Source organism: Vidua macroura, chromosome Z (assembly GCF_024509145.1).
Source record: "Vidua macroura isolate BioBank_ID:100142 chromosome Z, ASM2450914v1, whole genome shotgun sequence".
In the NCBI taxonomy this organism is placed as follows: Eukaryota; Metazoa; Chordata; class Aves; order Passeriformes; family Viduidae; genus Vidua; species Vidua macroura.
In genome coordinates, this window is record NC_071611.1 from 61109726 (window position 1) to 61128303 (window position 18578).

At 36.4% G+C, this 18578-nt stretch overlaps 1 protein-coding gene across 1 annotated transcript in view; it reads left to right on the forward strand.

Moving 5' to 3' along the window:
* The window catches only part of ADGRV1 (adhesion G protein-coupled receptor V1), a 255023-nt gene that overhangs the window by 191428 nt on the left and 45017 nt on the right, over positions 1 to 18578 (forward strand). Inside the window, exon 86 of the mRNA XM_054003522.1 lies at positions 682 to 860. Coding sequence (XP_053859497.1) covers positions 682 to 860 — 179 coding nt within the window. The remainder of the gene's footprint in view (positions 1 to 681; positions 861 to 18578) is intronic.

Consider the following 18578-nt stretch of genomic DNA (forward strand, 5'->3'; position numbering starts at 1 on the left):
CCTCTTGCCCCACCACTGGGCATCACTGAGGAGAGTGTCTCCTTCTTTGTCACTGACTCCTATCAGATGTTTATGCATATGGATATGATCCTCCTGAGCATCCTCTTTCCAGGCTGAACAGCCACAGCTCCCTCAGCCTCCCCTCATGGGAGAAGTTTTCCATCCCTTAGTCATTCTCATGAACCATTGCTGGACTTGCTCCATTGTCTGTATTGTACTGCTGAGCCCAGAACAGGATCACAGAAGAAACAAAGGAGCTTAGTGTGCTTCCTACAGGATACATACAGCTGAACAATAACATAAAAATATTAAATACAGATTTAGAAATACTATATGCCAGTCTTCTATGTGAAGGTATGAATATCTAGAGAAAAAAAGTGACTTTTGCACCAAAAAGCTATTTTTACATCTCAAAAGCAGTGTTCTCTACTAAACAGGGTGTCTCTTTCTCTATGTTAGTCTAATTCAAAATAGTTATATAAATAAATGTACTGTTTTTATAATGTCTTTTCATTACTTAAGGAGAAAAAGTGAGTACAAAGTATTTTTGTTGAATAGTGTTTATACATACACCTGCACCAGGGCAGAAATACGCTGCATTGTGACCTTCAGAGTGATTCAGTTTTTGGCATAGTTTATAACCAGCAAGTCTACTGATTGTTTTTGTGCTTTATTCTTCAGGCAGTTAATTTCTGGTATGTCCTTGTGATGAATGATGAACACACTGAGAGGCGCTATCTGCTGTACTTCCTTTTGAGTTGGGGGCTTCCAGCTTTTGTTGTTATCCTGCTTCTAATTATCCTGAGAGGAATCTACCATCACAGCACAGCACAGATTTATGGACTTGTCTACAGTGATCTGTAAGTGTTCCCTTAAAAAAGTATGAACTAGGCATTGTACTGTCTATTTTGTTTTTTACTTAATTTTCTTCTATGCTTCATATATAAGCGTAGAAACTGTCATAATTAAAACCGTATATCTTCATAGAACCAGATGCATTTAAGTGGAGATACATAGATAAATATTTTTGCTCTTTCCTACCTTTTTTTTTTCTTCTGGCTTCTTTTCTGGTGAACTTAATCTGTGATGATAGCTCTTCTAGGATATAAGGATTATATACTTACTGATTTTGTGTCACAATTAGATGCTTCATGTGCAGAAAAGAATAAACATACAACTTTTTAAAACGAATGTACAAATTCTTTTCATGAAAACTTCATATGACATTGCTTTCAGGGTAGACCCACAGCAGGAGAATATTAATCCATCTTTAATAAAAGAGGAAGATACAGTGTCCATCATTCCATTATAAGAGAACAAAATTTAGTGTTGTGGTTTTTGTTACACCAAGGGAATTCCTGTGAAAAGTAGATACTTGAATTTCATACTGATGTTTAAGTATTTGCAAGTGTATATATATATAAACACACATGTGGCCTTATAAATATTATTTGTATACATATCTGTGTGTGAATCTGTACTGTGCATGGTAAGCAGGAATACCTGATTTTGATGTAAATGAGTTACATTGGGTACCACAAGTTCTATGACCATGTTGGCTGAAGTTTAGTCTGACATTCATAGACACCAACTCAATTCAGAAATATAACTGTGGTCCACAACAACAAACCATTCCTGATGTTCATGTTATATCAGGGTGTGCTCCATAGGTGTATACCATGCCATACACATCTATATTTCTTCACAGAACATGTCTTTTTCTTTATGGTAAAATGCTTCTTTCTGCATAGTAAACACAAGAAATACATGTAACATAATCAAGTTCTCCAGCTGCAGCCAAAGTGTGAATTGGTGGTGTCATTATGTAGTGAAACAATTTTCCAGTTGTTTTCTTTCAATGTCCGTGTCCCATTCTTTGAAAAACAAGGAAAAACCTTACAATTCTGATACCATTATTAAGTAGAGGAAAATTACTCAGTCTAACCCATTGCCCAAATTAAATATAAAACTCTTCCAGCATTCTATTACAGTAGGAAAACACCAGAAATCATCCCAAGCTTAGTGAATGTGCAGCTTATTCTATCTCAGTCAATGTGAACACTCTAAGAGATATCTGCAAGAATTTTCATAAATAGCATCAATGCTAATTCCTGAAGAGCACTGTAAGGCTTGTTCTTATTTATACAAGACGACTTTGAAAGACAGAAAGTAGAGAGGGAACAGATTGAACTACAGCACTTGGTTTGTTTTCTCCAAGCTAGAATGCAGTAGTGGAAAAAGTGACAAGGAGATCTCCAAATCCAAACTCATTGCATACTGACTTCAGAATCAGCCTCAGAAACGGTTTGAGAATGGTAGTGTGCTGGTAAAAGTAACAGAAATAGTGAAGCCTGTCATCCTAACTCTCTCCTAAGTGATCACTCCTTCAGGCAAGCCATTTTTGCATTATTGTGGTGTCTGATCAACTGTTTTGTTACTAACCAGTATGCCATCAACACAATTGATAGCCAATAGTATAGCTGTGTTTAGAGAAGTTCATCTTATACTTGCACTGAATAAGTTTGTGTTGTTTTTTTATGCTTCAAATAAAGTATTAGGATAGAGTTTCCCTCCAGATATGACAAATTCTACACAAAAATGCTTGTATTTTATACTGTGACTCCCATGTCGCAGTATAAACCAGTAGTATATTGTTGATTACTTTAATAATTAGCAGTGTTTGTATATGGTATGAACAGTTCTCTCTTTGGCATCATTTTTTTTTTTTTAATACTGGTAAATTTGTCTGTATAAATGCCAAGCAGCATTTTGGTTTTTTAAGGTTAGAGTTCAGCGATAAGTGAAAGATCTAACTGAACAGAAGGGCTCTTTTACTCCTCCCTTTGGTGATTCCCCTATTGCTCAGCTGCAAAGGTTCAAGTCTCTTTGAATAAGACTAGAAAATATGCTGATTGTGGACAATTTTGAGGTAGTACAGGGTTTTTTTTATAACATCTTTTAGAGTTCTGGCCATCTCTTGGGTACAAGAGTGTACCCAAGTCCAGTGAGTGTAGCATAATTAACCTTTAAACTCGTGTTTGTGAACAAAAGCTGGTCCTTGTCATAAAACAAATCTGGCTTCTGATCTCAGAAACAGATGACTTAGGTCAAAGCTTACAAATGGGTGTGGTTCATGAACTTTCAACAGCACTGAATTTTTCAGGGCTAGATGAGAAATTAGAAAGCTACTTTACTGACAAAGGTTTCTATTTTAGCTCTTTTATTTGCATCTTTGTTCTGTAAGTGCTAGAGAGTGACAAGTGACCAGGATGAAACTGGAGAGAGCTAGATTTTATGTATTTATTCATATTTCTCTTTTTTCTTACCTCTCCATTGCACTATACATCTCTTTGTCAATATCTACAGTTTGAATTTGCCTCCTTATGTTTTTCACCATATTAGGTGAACTGTGTCTTTGTACATATACAGGTCTAGCTGTATATGCCAAGAATGCAGCAAATGCTGGACTTTCTAGAGTTTGGGAACCGCAGTAAGCTTTGGAATTTGATTTTAAGTTGAATTTTGTCTTGCAGTAAACTTATCTTTTCATAAGCTTTTCTTTATTTAATAAAAAAAAATTCTTCTGAAAGGTGAGCTTGATCTTTTAACTGCTTGGGTATTTTAAATCTCTTACCTACAGTAGCATGCTTTTATAAGCTCAGGAACTACTCTTGTTGCTGCTTTAAGCTTTGAGTTTGACTAGACTTTCTTGATATTAAGTTCACATCAGAAGGCCAAAGGACTTCATTTATTATAGTATAAGCTAAAACATGAAAAATGAATAAAAATAAAAAAATGAAAAAATTAGAAATTATTACACTTGATAGAACAAAGATTTAAAAGTTTATAAGCAAATATCTCTCTGCCCACTGAATCTTTGCAAATGCTGTATTTCAAGCATGATTTTTGTCATGCTGTATCCTACCTTTTTTTTTTTTTTTTTTTAATTGCAACCAACTCTATAATTTCCTCTAGTTTCCAGCTCCCACGAAAGTAGGAGGGTTTTTGTTCTCTTGGGGATCAGTGTTGGCCCAGTCCCTTTTAATTATCTTCATTGATGATCTTTATGAGAGGATTGAGTCTATTGTTAGCAAATACGTGAATGATACCGAGTTGCATGGGACTGTTGATCTGCTGGAGGGTAGGAAAACTCTGCAGAGGGAACTGGAGAGGCTGGGTTGGTGGGCCAACACCAATGGCATGAGGTTCAACAAGGCCAAGTGCTGGGTCCTGCACTTTGGCTACAATAACCCCATTCAGAGCTACGGGCTGGGAATTGAGTGACTGGACCATGCCCAGCAAAAAAACGTGCCTGGTGGTGCTTGTCAATAGCTGGCTGAACATGAACAAGTTGTGGCCAGGTGGCCCAAAAGGCCAACAGCATCCTGGCCTGGGTGAGAAATGTGTGGACGGTAGGACCAGAGCAGTGACTGTCCTCCTGTACTGGGTGAGGCCACACCTTGAGTGCTAGGTTCAGTTTTGGACCCCTCAATTTAGGAAGGACACTGAGGTGCTTGGGTGTGTCCAGAGAAGGGCAATGGAACTAGGGAAAGGTCTGGAGCACAAGTCCTGTGAAGATAGGCTGAGTCTGGAGAAAATGAGTCTCAGCAGAGGCCTTATCACTCTCTACAACTCCCTGAAAAGAGGTTGTAGCCAGGTGGGAATCAGCCTAGTCTCCCAGACAACCAGTGATAGGATGAGAGGTCATAGTTTCAATCTGCACCAGGGGAGGTTCTTCACAGAAAGAGTGACTAGATGTTGGCATGGGGTGTCCAGGGACATAGTGGAGTCATTTGGAGATGTTAAAGGAAAGGCTGGGTGTGGCACTTAGTGCCGTAGTCTAGTTGATGTGATGTTTCGTCATAGGTTGGGCTCAATGATCACAGAGTTATTTTTCAGCCTAATTAATTCTGTGATTCTCTCTGTGTCTTGGCTGTCTTCTGCTTGCTCTTTTCCCTCTGTTAATCTCTCAAATTTCTAGAATTGTCTCTCTTTTAGCAGGATCCTGTATTTGACCAAGGGAGGAATGATCTCCTTTGTCAGAAGGATCACTGTCACACATTCATTTTCCTCTTTAAAATACCATGTGGCGAACAAAGTACAGAAGAAGATATGTACCGTTACAATACTTTAAATTTGTACAAATACCTATTTACTTGGATTCAAGATTTTCTCATAGCAAAAAAAGGGTTAAGCTAAATGTTCTCCAATATCTTCTTTGCATTGTTGTAATGAAATATCTATGAGAAATAATGGAAAATATTTTCCAGTGACATTCCCTTCTAAAAAACACAAAATACTTCTATGTCCTCTACAGCCCAGCTCCAAGCAGAGTGTTTTTGCAGGAAAATCACTGGATCTGTGATTATGGAGCCACATCTGTGGGATAGGGAAACTAAGCTAAAGAAATTTTTGCTGTTGTTAAGGATTACAGCTCTTCTTGTTGCTCACACTTCAGTTTCTCTGAATCTTACACATAGGGACAGCTCAGGGAACAGATGAGCCTGTCATGGTTTTAAGCTCAACTGGACATGAAACACCATGCTTCATCTCCTCCTCTCTTCCTCCTCCATCCCAGTTGAATGGGGAAGAGAATTCAAGTGAAACTTGTATATTGAGATAAAAAGTGCTTACTATTTGAAAATAAAATAAAATAATAATTGAAAATAATCACAATCTTAATAATTAAAATCGTAACAATGATATTTTTTTTTCTTTAAAGTGATGCAGAGTGAATTTGTCTCTCCAATTTGGCTGGCTGATGCCAAACACCCCTTCCTGAATGCAGATTGACTGCACTTATCATTTTATATACTGGCCATGAAGTTGTGTGGTGTGGAAATACCCCTTCGGTCAGTTCAGGTCACCTGTCCCAGCAATGTTTCCTTCCAGTTTATTCTGCCTACCTTTTCACTGACAGAGCATGAGACAAGGAAGAAAAGGTCCTTGACTTAGGGTATATATGACTAGCAAAAACCCAAAACATTAATGTCTTATCAATACCATTCTTATTCCAATCCAAAACACAGCACTTGTACCATGTACTGAGAAGAAATGAACTGAAACCAGGGCAGAGCCATTGTTAATATTATTGGGATAAGAAATTTCCATAGAAAATGTGCTTTGGTACCAGGTCCTTTGCAATGAGTCATGGGCACTTTGTGCCATGGTTTCTCTCTGACCGAATGTCTGTAAGTCTGGTGCACTGACCCTTAACCCAGTCAGAAAAATATACTGGGTGCTGCTTTGGGTATCACCCAGTTGTATGACTGTCTCAGTGCTGGCACACATCCCAGAAACAGATCCCTGGCTTACTAGCTGTTCCCTAAAATGGAAATCTGTTTTCTTTATACCAAGGACCAGTAACAAGAATATTTTAGCTTGAATGAGCTAGTTTCTGTCCAAACATTTGGATTAAGTCTCATATCTCATTTTCCATATTACTTCAAAAGTGCTGAATTCAGCCGTGAGCAACATTTGAATCACCAGACTTTTACAGGCAGGAATAGGTAAGAAAATAGCTAAGAATTGCCACAAAAACATTCAGGGATTTTAACTGAACTCAAAGGCATACTGAGAGGAAGAGGTTTGAATGACAAATCTATGAGGAATTACCATCCTCTAATGCCTGGTTTTATATTCTGCATAGACTTGGAAGTGTCTCCCTGCATGGCCTTCTCTCTCCAGCTTCTTTTTCCTATTATCCTAGTTTTTCCACCTCCTCTCCTCAGTTCACATCAGCATAGAATGATGCTTGACTCTCTGTATGCAAAGCCAAGTGCTTTATGAACCACTCAGCTGAAGCTGGGGGGCAAAAAGCCTTCAGTTGTCACTGCTAATCAGCACCATTTGCACTCTGTCCTTTTCTGCATAGTAAATTAAACCATCCTGAGCTACGGCTACTGCTACTGCAAGATAAATGTTTCTGATGAACCAGAGCTACTTCAGTTATGTTGACACAGCACCACCCTACAGGCATTCTTATACATATATATACATACACACATATGCATGCACATACATATTCATATATACACACATATTTATATAGGGAAAAACCTACAGAATAAGTTAATAAAGTACAAAGTTTGACCTTTTGGTATCCTGTACTTGTGCTTTATTTTCTAAACTTTTCCCGCGTTTCCAAAGAAACACCGGTAGTCTGATGTGTTACCAACTTTTAAGGATTATTTTAAAATACCTCACTTCTAAATGGGATGGCTTTAACTACCTTTCAGTTATACCTCATTAGCAAGATAAGTTTCCAGTGAGGAGAAATTGTTGGGGACAGTGGCAGGGGGTTGAATGTCTTTCATATATTAGCAAATATTTCTTGCAGCACATCAGAATCAGGCATAATCACTGTACTGTTCTTTTAAAAACTGCAGTAAAGAAAGATAAATTCTGGCTGCTTTGACTGATGGAATTTTGAAACATGAATAGAGAAGAATATTTGTTATGGTATAAAATCCAATCATTATGGGATAGTTAATTTCTGATAAATCATGGTATCATGCTGTCATGGTAAAGAGTTAAAAAGATAGGTTGTTATGGGTGAAAGTTGCACCCACTAATGCCTGTGAGGCCTGATCCTTCAAACAGGTTCAGATGAAGGGATTTTTTGTGCCCAACAAAAACTCCAGGAACTTTTCTGTAGCCCCTGTAATATTATGACAGGAGTGTCAAAGAACATCTACAGAATGAAGGCTTGCATTCTTGTCATTGATAGCTTTTAGAAGCTTCATATTTTCTTTGAAGTTGTACAAGTAACTAGTAATTTAATCTCTCCTACTTTGTCATCTTTAATCATTAAAATGCAGACTACTGCTGCTAAACCAAATCATTCTTAGTTTATCTGTTTTCCACCAAATTAGAAAAACCTTCATCTGATATGCCAGAATAAATTGAGAAATGCTAAGACAAACAAAAGTGGGATTAGTACTGACCACTAGTTCTGACTACTCCATTAATACTGACAAAGGGAGTCCATATATATACCTTCTTGTATCTGATTTTTCTTTCTAAAAAAGAGGCAAAAAAATAGTAGGATTTTTGTTTGGTTGGGTGTTTTTTTTTTTTGTTTTTTTTTTTTTTTTAGGTTTTTTTAATTAGTTAGGGGTTTTTTTGTTTGTTTTGTTTTGTTTTTTTTTTTTTTTTTTTGTCTTTTTAATTTCACCACAGGGCTGTTCTACAACCATTCAATTTTGTTCTCAGATTTTAGTTCCATGAAGTACATTTTAGTGTATTTAGTTCAATGAGTTGTACTTGGGACGGCAAACTCTTGTCTGCCCTATATAAAGGCCACAGTAAATAAAGGTGTATCTCACTGACCTGTACTAAGATGCATATGATTAAGAGGAATGCAGCTTTAGCAGACTGATTTGTGTTATTAGTATTACATTTAATTGTCAGTATGAAAAAAAAATATTTTGCAGATGTTATTTTTCTTGCCAAAGGGCAGGACTGTGAACATGAGCTTCATTTATGTTTGACAGTTTGCACATGAAGTGTCTTCTTTTTCAGCTAGATTTGAAGTAAATCCTTGGTTTAGAGAATGCATAGGAAAAGTAAGATTAGAGTGTCTGCCTTAAAAAATAGTATTAGGGAAACATTTTCTGGCATTGGAGAAACTAGAACAAGTCTTAAATAGTAAAAAACCAAAAACATAGCCACAACAATATATTGTAGTTTCAAAGCCATTGATAATAACTCATACACATGAGGAGCAAGCCTTAGATTTAAACAGGAGCAAGATAATTAACTGAAATCAGACACATAACTCCTTATATAATTTTAAAATTGCAGTGTTATCAAGAACCTTGCTCTAAGAGATTTCAAGCAGGTTTCTGTCAGTTTAGTTTCCTAGTCAAATGCTGAAGGCTGCAAATCTGGGACTTCTGGAGTGAGCTGCCTGGGAACTCCACAGATTCCAGTGCCTTAGAAGTCTCAACAGTATTAATGCAGTGCTTATGCTCAGTCCTTGCTGCTTCGTCTTTGGTAACTGTGTTTCTTTAGTATTAACTTTCACAGTAGGAAAAAAAAAAGAAAAAGACAAAGACAAAAAACAAAGAAAAAAAAAGTTAAATACCTAGGTATTAAATGGTTCAGAGAAATTTCCAGAGGATCATATAATGAGAAGACTGAAACACAATAAGCTGTGTTCTAAAACAACAGCAGATGACCTTTTGGGTTCTCATTATAGAAAAGCATTGTTTAGACATTTTCGTTTTCCCCTTTTTCCAACTGTTTAGCTTTACAATAACAGCAGCAGGAGAGAGCAACAAGGAAATTGTTTTTTTGCTTTATTATGCAATAGGTCTGGTTTATTGACAAGTCCGTTGTTGCACACACTGACTCAGACACAATCTTCTGAAGATTCTGTTCTTTGCTGTTCCAAAACAAAATCTTGGCATTTCTTCATCCTTTGTTCATGGAGGACTGGATTTTCCCCAATGTTTTCTATCGTTGGTATTTATTCTGTGGGTACCTCCATTAGTGAGTATGGTCCTACTCATAATAAATTCTGACATGTCAGTAAAGACGATAGGATCAAATTTCTAGCAGTAATTCCTATAGATGCAGATTTGACTTTCAAAAAACTGCTGGGACAGTCTGTCCAAATGTAAACAAGAATGGGCAAGCCTTGACCTAATTTCTGGCAATTCTAATTCTGCTGTTTCTGAGCTTAAATTTCTTAACAAAAACAGTCTAACTGTATTTTCATTACCTTTTTTCCCCTCCTTCTCCTCTTTCCCTCATTCTTTTTCCTCTTTCTTTTGCTGCATAGACTAAAGAAATGAAAAGGAAACTAAATAATGCCAAAGGGTTGATGCCACATTTTCACTCTATAAAATCTGGGAGAACCATTTTTAAACATTTTGCATTTCACTTGAAACTTCCGTGCTAAATATAAGGAAAATAATTATTTTCTGAGTGTGGAATTATATATGAAATAAAACATATGGACCTATCTCTGAGTTAATCTACATGAAACATAAACTAATTTAAATTAATGAAATACAAATGCAGCTTTCACTTTTCTTCATATCAAACAACCTCCACAATTTTATGGGCAGTAAGAGATTTCTTGGGTTGTTCATTTTCTCATCCTGGTGAGGTGACTGGGGCTGAGTGCAACACTGAATCAAAACAATCAGTCTAACTGTATTCACATTGAAGCAGTAGTATTTGATTTCAGGCATTTCAAAATGTATTTGTACAAGGGTGTGACTTGTTTCACAGCTGCTCGGGATTCTTTGGGGCAGCTATTATGAGTCATCTGAGATTTGCTTAACTTGATCCATGAGCAGATGGTGTTCAGTGTTCCAGAGAAATTCCCCATTTTCTTTTGAGGAAAAGTGACTAAACAAAAGCAAGAGTAACATCATGCTGGAATTTTTTAGATGCAGCTGCAGGGAAAGCACTCACCTTTTCATTTTCTATTTCTAAATAATTCCTGAGGTGTATACAATCTTTCTCAATGAATTGTTTAGCTGAAATTATAGGGTGATTTTTTTCTCCCTCTGTTTTGAGTTCTTACACACTCTCTCTCTTAGGTAAATAGAGCAAATTGAAGCAGAAATTTTCAACATTTTCACACCAAAATTTGTACAGTTCTTAGTATGGAGGAAGACGGATAGCATGGGATGGATAACTTGCACATCATAGAGAGATTTCTTCACACAGATTTGTTGTGAAGCTACACAGAAGTGAACTTGTAGCTCCAGCTAGACAGGTGTTCTGGGGCAGAGGCTGTGTTTGCACCAGAGGTGTTTCACATCTCTGCACACACAGCTGCAAGAAGCAGCTTAGCTCCAAGTCTGTTCCCGCAGCACAACAATGTGGCTAACAAAGCACAGCTTTGGAAAACCCCCTTAAAAAAGAGGGGGTGGGTCCAGGAGCACTCAAACTGTGACAAGTGGGGTGCAACCTCTGCACTCTGCAGGCTCACAAATTTAGATATTTGAAACTGGTTATGAGCAAGCAAACTGGTACTTCCTCCAGAGCAGAAACACCACAAGTTTCTGCTCTGTGCTGTGCCCTGAACACATTGTACTGAGAGATATGTCTGTTTGCAAAGCAGGGGCAAAAAAGGCACTATGAAAACCCTAAACATATACAACTCTACACATTGAAAAAACCTCTGGTAACATCCAGAGATGGAGGTTCTGTGGCTGCATTGTTTGATGGTAAGAATTGAGACAAGATTTTAAAAAACCCTTGCTAATATCAGGAAGGGGTGGCTGTAGTTCACTTATCATCAAGAACATTTATTTGTATTAATGTTCTTTGCTTATCAGTAACAGCACCAACATGACCTTATGGTAGAAGTTCAGTGAACACTCTTGTTAAGGTTAAAAAAAAACCCAAACTCCAAGAAATCTTTTAAAATGCTTGGTACATTTTGTTCAATTTCTAATTTCTTTTTCCTGTCTTTTTCATAGCTTTCCTAAATGTCTTGTCTGGCTGGTAGAAAACCTACTTATTTTTAGCAAATTCACTGTATAAATTGCAAAAAAAAAAAATTTTTCAGGACTAAAAGCAACAGGAACTGACATTTAAATAGTTTCAGATGCATATAATACAGAGACAAGTATAATATTTGCAACTTTTCTCTTTTAAATTTCAGAGTTGCTTTACACACATTGAATGATCCCAGATCATTCCTGGTAATGACTGGAACCCACTAATATTAAAAAACTTTTCTTCTTCATAAAATGTAGCTGCACCACAGTACCAAGTTTTTTGTTTTTTTTTTTTTAAATAAACTTCTGCAATCATCATGCACCTCCTAATTCCAGTGCAGTCAAATTTTAGAATCCAATTCCTTGTGTTTTAGACCCAGTTCTCACAGCTGCCTACAATTTTATGGAAAGAGATCAGAAAACTGTTTCTCAGAAGAGCTCGTACATATACAAATAGCACTTAAAAATATTAAATTGTCTCATTAGAAATTTCCAATGTGTAACAAATACATTTCTAAGATTTTTTCCTAATTAATCTGGGATATGAACTGGTTTATAATACTGTACTGCAACTCCAATTAGGAAAATTAGACTGCAGTTTAAAATTTGATACAGTCCATATAATTTGACAAACATGGAATAAGCATGCTGTTTGTTTGCAAATAATTAAAACTAAGGAAGTGTCAGGGATTTTCCAAGAAATGTAAGAGAGACTGTGGCAACCATATCCTACTGAGGCAATGTCAGTGTGTCGTGCCTCTTTGGAAGCTGCCACATCATGTTTGATTCAGTCATAAACCAATGCTGCTTTCAGCTCCCTATCAGACCATTTCTTGGAGTTACCTCATGCAAATATAAATCATCAAATATAACTCCTGTTATTATTAGCTACTGTCTTGTTGCTGAGTATACAAAAACAAAAATTGTTTCCTGAGAAGAACCTCTTGCTGAAAGAAACCCTTGCATATTGGAATGTAATCAAAATATAAGCCCAGAACACATTTCAGTCAGCCTCCATTGCTTGAACAACTTCTCTAGCTTGCCAAGTGTAGTTTAAAGTATTGTGATGTAGCTGTAGTTTTTGCTGACCAATACAAATCATTCTTCTGTGCTTAGTCATGTAGAAAAGTCATCCCAGTCGGAGGTTCTAGCTAAGTGCACTCATACTGAACCACTGAGTCATGAAAGGGTTTATGGTGTCTTCCTGAGTCGCAATACCACTGTGCTTACCTTACAGCGTTCAATTTACTCAAGATGTCACTTCTTCTTCTAAAACTTGCCAAGGTAATTCATAATATAATAACATAGGTTGTTATGAATAATGAGACGTGAGAAATGCAGAATGGATCTGACCATGCATCAGTTACATGGCCTTTTAGTCATATTTTGATCAAGGTATCCATAGCCTTCCTTTTTATGCATGTTATTATCTAAATGCAGTATATTATATTATTATGACCTTTTCTATAGTAGCTGGAGTTTTCTGGCTGGGGGTGAGCAAAGTCTTAGGAGGGGACATGGCCAGGACAGCTGACACAAGCTGACCCAAAGGATATTCCATGATATATCCCATCTGCTCAGATGTAAAACCTAAGAGAAAGGAGGAGGAAGGGGACACATTTATTATGTTAGTCTTATGGAGCAAATGCTGCACATACTCAAGTCCTGCTTCCTGGGAAGTGACTGGACATCACCTGCTGGTGGAAGTAGACCACAAGTCTTTTCTTTTCCTTTTTTCTTCTATATGCAACTTTACCCTTTGCTTTATTAAACTGTATTTATCTGACCCATGAGGATTTTTTCATCTTATTTGCTGTCCCACCCTTCCTCCCTGTCTTGCTGAGGAGAGGAGTGATAGAACAGCTCAGAGAGCACCTGACATCCTGCCAAAGGGAATCCACCAGAAAGCTCTAAGGCCTGGAGTAGGGTTTGAGTAGTGTTGACAGGCTGTAGAGGATAGGAGGAGTCAAATCTTACCTAGAATCATCCATAATGACCTCTTAGAGCCTCTGCCTTGGCATTGTTTTAGAAGTATGGAATTGGAGTGATGCAAAACCGATTTAGAAATTTTGGGTAGGGAGAGGATCCATGTTTGATGATAGATCGTTAGATCTATTCTAGTGGGTGTCAGATGCTTGTTTTTCCTTTTCACTTCCCTGAGTAGACACATTGTGCCAACATTGGACCAGCATTTGGTTATAAAATGTTGTTTTAATCTATACTTTTATGCAAATGCATCCATAGAAACAGAGAGACTTGACTAAATACTTTCCTGGTAGCTGTAATTCCTTTATTGCACTTTTTGACCATACATTAACATTCTCAAAAGCCTTGTAAAAATTATTTTATGTCACTAAGTTTCCTTTCTGTGATGAAATTGGAAATTTTAACCTCTTTAGGCTGTGCTTAATGTATGATAAGTATAAATAACAGAATGATTACTTAATGCTACCATTTACATGATGTTATTACTTAGAGCACATCTGAAAAAAAAGGTTGCTTTCTGAAGGCTTGGGTGGGAGGGGGAAAGTAATGCTTTGGATGCCTTTGTGGCTATTCTTTTGGAATACAATTTGCCCTTTTCAAAAGAAACTACAAAAAGAAAATCTTTGCTGATGGGTTGTTTTAGAATTCTTGTGTCTTATGCCAGTCTTTAGAGAGAGATTGTCTAATCAGCATCAGGATGCAAGACATATTAGCAGTGAAAATAAAGTTTTTGGTAAATGCTACTTTGGGTACTTGTTAAAGTAAATAATGCATTGTTAGACTGGAGCTGTTCATGGGGTTTTAATCCTTGGACATTGGAAGGATTACTCTTCTATTATGTAGTTTCGATTGTGCAATGTTTTAGTTGATAATAGCTGTAAATAGCAAAAAGGATGTTAAAAAAAACTAGAACTAGAACTAGACAAGTTCTCTGTATATGTGCAGGTGCATATCTTGTCCATCCTATGCCTGCGCATAGCTTACAGTTATTAGTAATGAAGAAAAGGAAAGGGAAGGGCAAAGGGGGGAAGGAAGGGGAGAAAGGAAAGGAGAAAAGAAAAGGAGTAAAAGTGAGAAAACATCTACAGTGGAAAAGAAGAAAGCTCAGCTGATCTTCATTCTAGGCTTAACTATCTATTGCCTAGAAAATGTTTAACAAGTCTACCAGAAAATAAAGCTTAGAACTGAACTTCAGAGGTTTCATTGGAAAAAATGCTTCAAGTAAAGAAAAAAGAGCTGTCTAGCATCTTTCATTGTGAAGCATGTGCTTTAAGTATTTTTTTTCCCCCAAACATTAGTTCTTGGGCTTTAAAGTACATTTCAGATTTTTGTTTGGTTGTTCTTCTAAGGTGCCCAATCCTGATCATTTTCAGTCTGCTAAATACAGCTAATCCCTCTGATAGCCATCTGCCAATACTGATATAGTTTAAGCTCTTCAGCTTGTGTTTTCCAGCAAGCAAAATATATTACAACATGTAGTATTCTAATTTTGCTTTTTGTCTACTTGTAGATTGCCAGTTCCTTGCCTACTTGTAGTTTTCCAGTAATTGTCCCTTCCCATTAGTAAAAACCCCACAAACCAAACAAAACATATCAGAAATATTTTTTCCCATGTGTTCAGAGCAGAACAAATGTGTAAGACCCCTGGTGGCTTTCATAGCTCTAGTGTGATTTTTTTTCATTCAATTTTTGTTCTTGAAATTTGCCAAAACCAGACTCTTCTGGTTTTGACTGGTGCAATGTAATTTTCTTCATAGTAGCTAGTACACCACACTGTGTGTTTTGTATTTAGGATGAAAATAATGTTGTTAACACCCTGATGATTTGGCTGTTACTGCATAGTCCTCACCCTAAGTCCTAGACTTTGCAGGATTTCATTCAATGCCAGTGAGGAGCTGCACAAAAAGCTGTGAGAAAGCATGGCTAGGACAGGTAGCACGAACTGGCCAAAGGGATATTTCACGCTATAGAACATCATATCCAGTATATAAAAAGGGAGAGTCATCTGGTAAGGAACAGATAGTTGTTCAGGAATGGGCTGGGCATGAGTCAGTGATGATGTGCGCTTGTATAGTGTATCCCTTGTTTCTTCCAGGTTCGGTTACTGTCTCTCATTCTTATTATTATTGTTAATATTTCTATTATTATCTTTATTATTATCATCATCATTTTCAGTATTACTATACTATTTTATTTCCATTATTAAATAGTTATTAACCCAACCCGCAAGCTTTACATTTCATTTCCAGTTCTCTCCACTGAGAGGGCAGATGGGGGGAGTGAGCAACTGGTCCTTACCTGCTAACTAGGATTAAACCACAACACAGCTCAGCATGCCACTGTGACACTGATTAGGCACTGTAAGACTGAGTAGAACAGAACATTTACCTTACATGTGTTGCAGAGTAGACAATTTTTAATAGATCCAAGTATGACCTTTACTTCCTTGGAAGAGTGTAAAATTACAACTCCTGTCATTGTTAATGTGGTCTGTAGTAATTTCCAGATTCTATTTTGCAGAAATAAAACTAGCAAGTGAGTGCACTAGGTGTGCAGTGTGTTTTACATTACTTTCTTTGTATTGCCTCCTTCTTTGTAATTTAAATAGTGTAAAAGGTCTCAAGTCCATTTATAAACCAAACCTGTAAACTTGGAAATAATTAAATCAATTTTGCCTGATGTAGTCTGTTGTCCAAAAAAATCTTGATCATGAGCTGAATGCTTTATCATGTCTTGTATTTTTTTGGTTTCTGACTTTAGTGAAATATTAATATATATCTTGTAATCTCAAATTCTGCTCTATATTCCAAGACATATTGAAAAAGACTGTCAACGGTTCTCAGGGTTTCAAAATTCTTAGATGAAATGTTTTAAGGAATAATTACTTTAAAGTGACCTTCAAATATTTTTCAACATCTGCCTTGATGAAACATGTAGTTTTTATTTGTGTAGTAAAGCTCATAAAAAACTCCAAATAAATGCTACATCACCTTCTGTCCTCCAAGGTAGCCATAAAGCATATCAAATTGGGCCACACTCTTTAATTCAGTTTCACTGAGTTTGAAAAAGTGTGAAATCTTTTTCCAGGGTGTTGTGGGAGCTGTTGTTAATGTGTGTAGAAGACTGTGTAAAGTTGACTGATGACTACAAGTCTAAACCCATGTGCCTTCAGCAATATGAATTTTTTTTATAATGTAGAAAACTCTAGAATCTTACCTGCTGTAGAAACAGTCCACATGTTTCTTTCCCTGTCAGGGGAGTGGAAAAATAAAAGAGAGAATTAGAATAGTTATGAGGAAGAAATTATTTCCTATAAGGATGTTAAGGGACTGAAACACATTCTGGAACACATTGCCCAGAGAAGCTGTGGATAATCCATCCTGAAAATGTTCAAGACCAGGTTGGATACAAATTGGAGCAACCAGATCTAATGGAAGGTGTCCCTGCCCATTGCAGCACAGTTGGAACAAGATGAACTTTAAGATCCCTTCCAATGCAAACCCTTCTAGGATTCTGTGAATCTATTGTTATATTGTTGGTTAATGTATTTATGGAAAAGGATAACTGTTACAACATAAAAGAAAGAAGAGTGGAACTCCATAATCTGATCAGGTTGATTCATCAGGTTGAATAGGCTTTGACACTGCAAGAGCCAATATGTTTTATCTCCTTGGAAGGTTTGTCCACCACTGACTTGGTCTTAAACAGTTGTTAAACCCATTGTTTTCCTGAGTGCCATTTTAAAGTAAATGAATAATATTCTCCTTTTCCTGTAAAATGCTTTGCTGTAAAGCTCAGTGTCTCAGAACACCAGATGTTTGATAGATAAGGACACGTGTAATTTTTTTGTCAAATTTAGCCTTTTATAGTTTCAAGGCACAGTTGAAAGAGATTGTCCTTGGAATTCAAGGCAATGCAATAATGGAATGAAACTGTTTTTACATTGAGCAATTTTAAAATTTTATAATTTTAAATATTTGTTGCTCGGAAGGGAACAAAGAATGTCAGTCCTTCCATTTTTTAACAATTGTTATTTCCTTAGCAATGTTGCTTGTTACTTATTTTTGTTTTCCTTTTTTAATATTGATTATATAATTGTGCTAACAGTAGTTCCAGTATACATGTTGTCAGTTGTTTCTTGTGTTTCCTTTAAAAGTACTAGGGGAAAAAAGAGAAAGAATGTCCTTCCATATCACATGTAGCTGAAATACCTCTCCAGATTTTAGGAAGTGTGATGTTTTAAGTGATCAGAGAAGACTTTACAAAAAGAATTGAAATGTCAGATAACATGTTTTACCCCCTTGAGAAGAATCTGCTTTAATAGATTTGAGGGGGGAAGAAAGGAAAATCAAGGTAAAACAGTGATTCTGGCTGGCCAATAAGTGAGGTAATTTTTATTAATTTAGAGATTTAAATGTATATGATTTTCTAAAGTTACATATTTTCCAAGGGGAAAGATGTCTCTTAATTTCCCCTAATATTTCTGAGTTTGTTGTATTTGAAGTAGCAATTTAAATTAAATTAACATCTGCAGTAGTCATCAATGAGAAAACTATTTTATATACTAAAGCTATTTCTCATCATTCTAGGCCTGACAAAAACAACATATAAATTAAATGTCTTAATTATTTGTATTGAAGAAAAAATAGCTGATTAGTTTCAATATTATATTTTTTCCAGTTGTAAAATGATTAACAAATCATTACATACTAGTATGGAATTATACCTTGGAGGAGAAGCATATTACAGACAATTCTTTCTAAATTTATGTTTAACCTTTTTCATGGAAGAGACCTTTCACAGATACAGACATACAGAGCTGTTGAAAATATGCTTTCTGTTCTGTTCTGTTATGTTAGAAACATTTGAGATGTAAATAAAGTACTGTTTAAAGTGACACCATGCATGAAATAGGAGACTGGGAGGATATGAGGTGAACTCTTGAAGATGATGAAATTGAATGAGTTTAGGTAGGAATAGTGCAAGAGAAAGTACCAATGGGAATATCTTACTGTCAAAATATTGCGATCTGATTATTAGAGATGCTTCTGGCCAAATTAAGGTGTAAATGAGACCATGTGCTGAAGTCAGTACTACAGAATAAATATAACAGTAAATGTGAGGTAG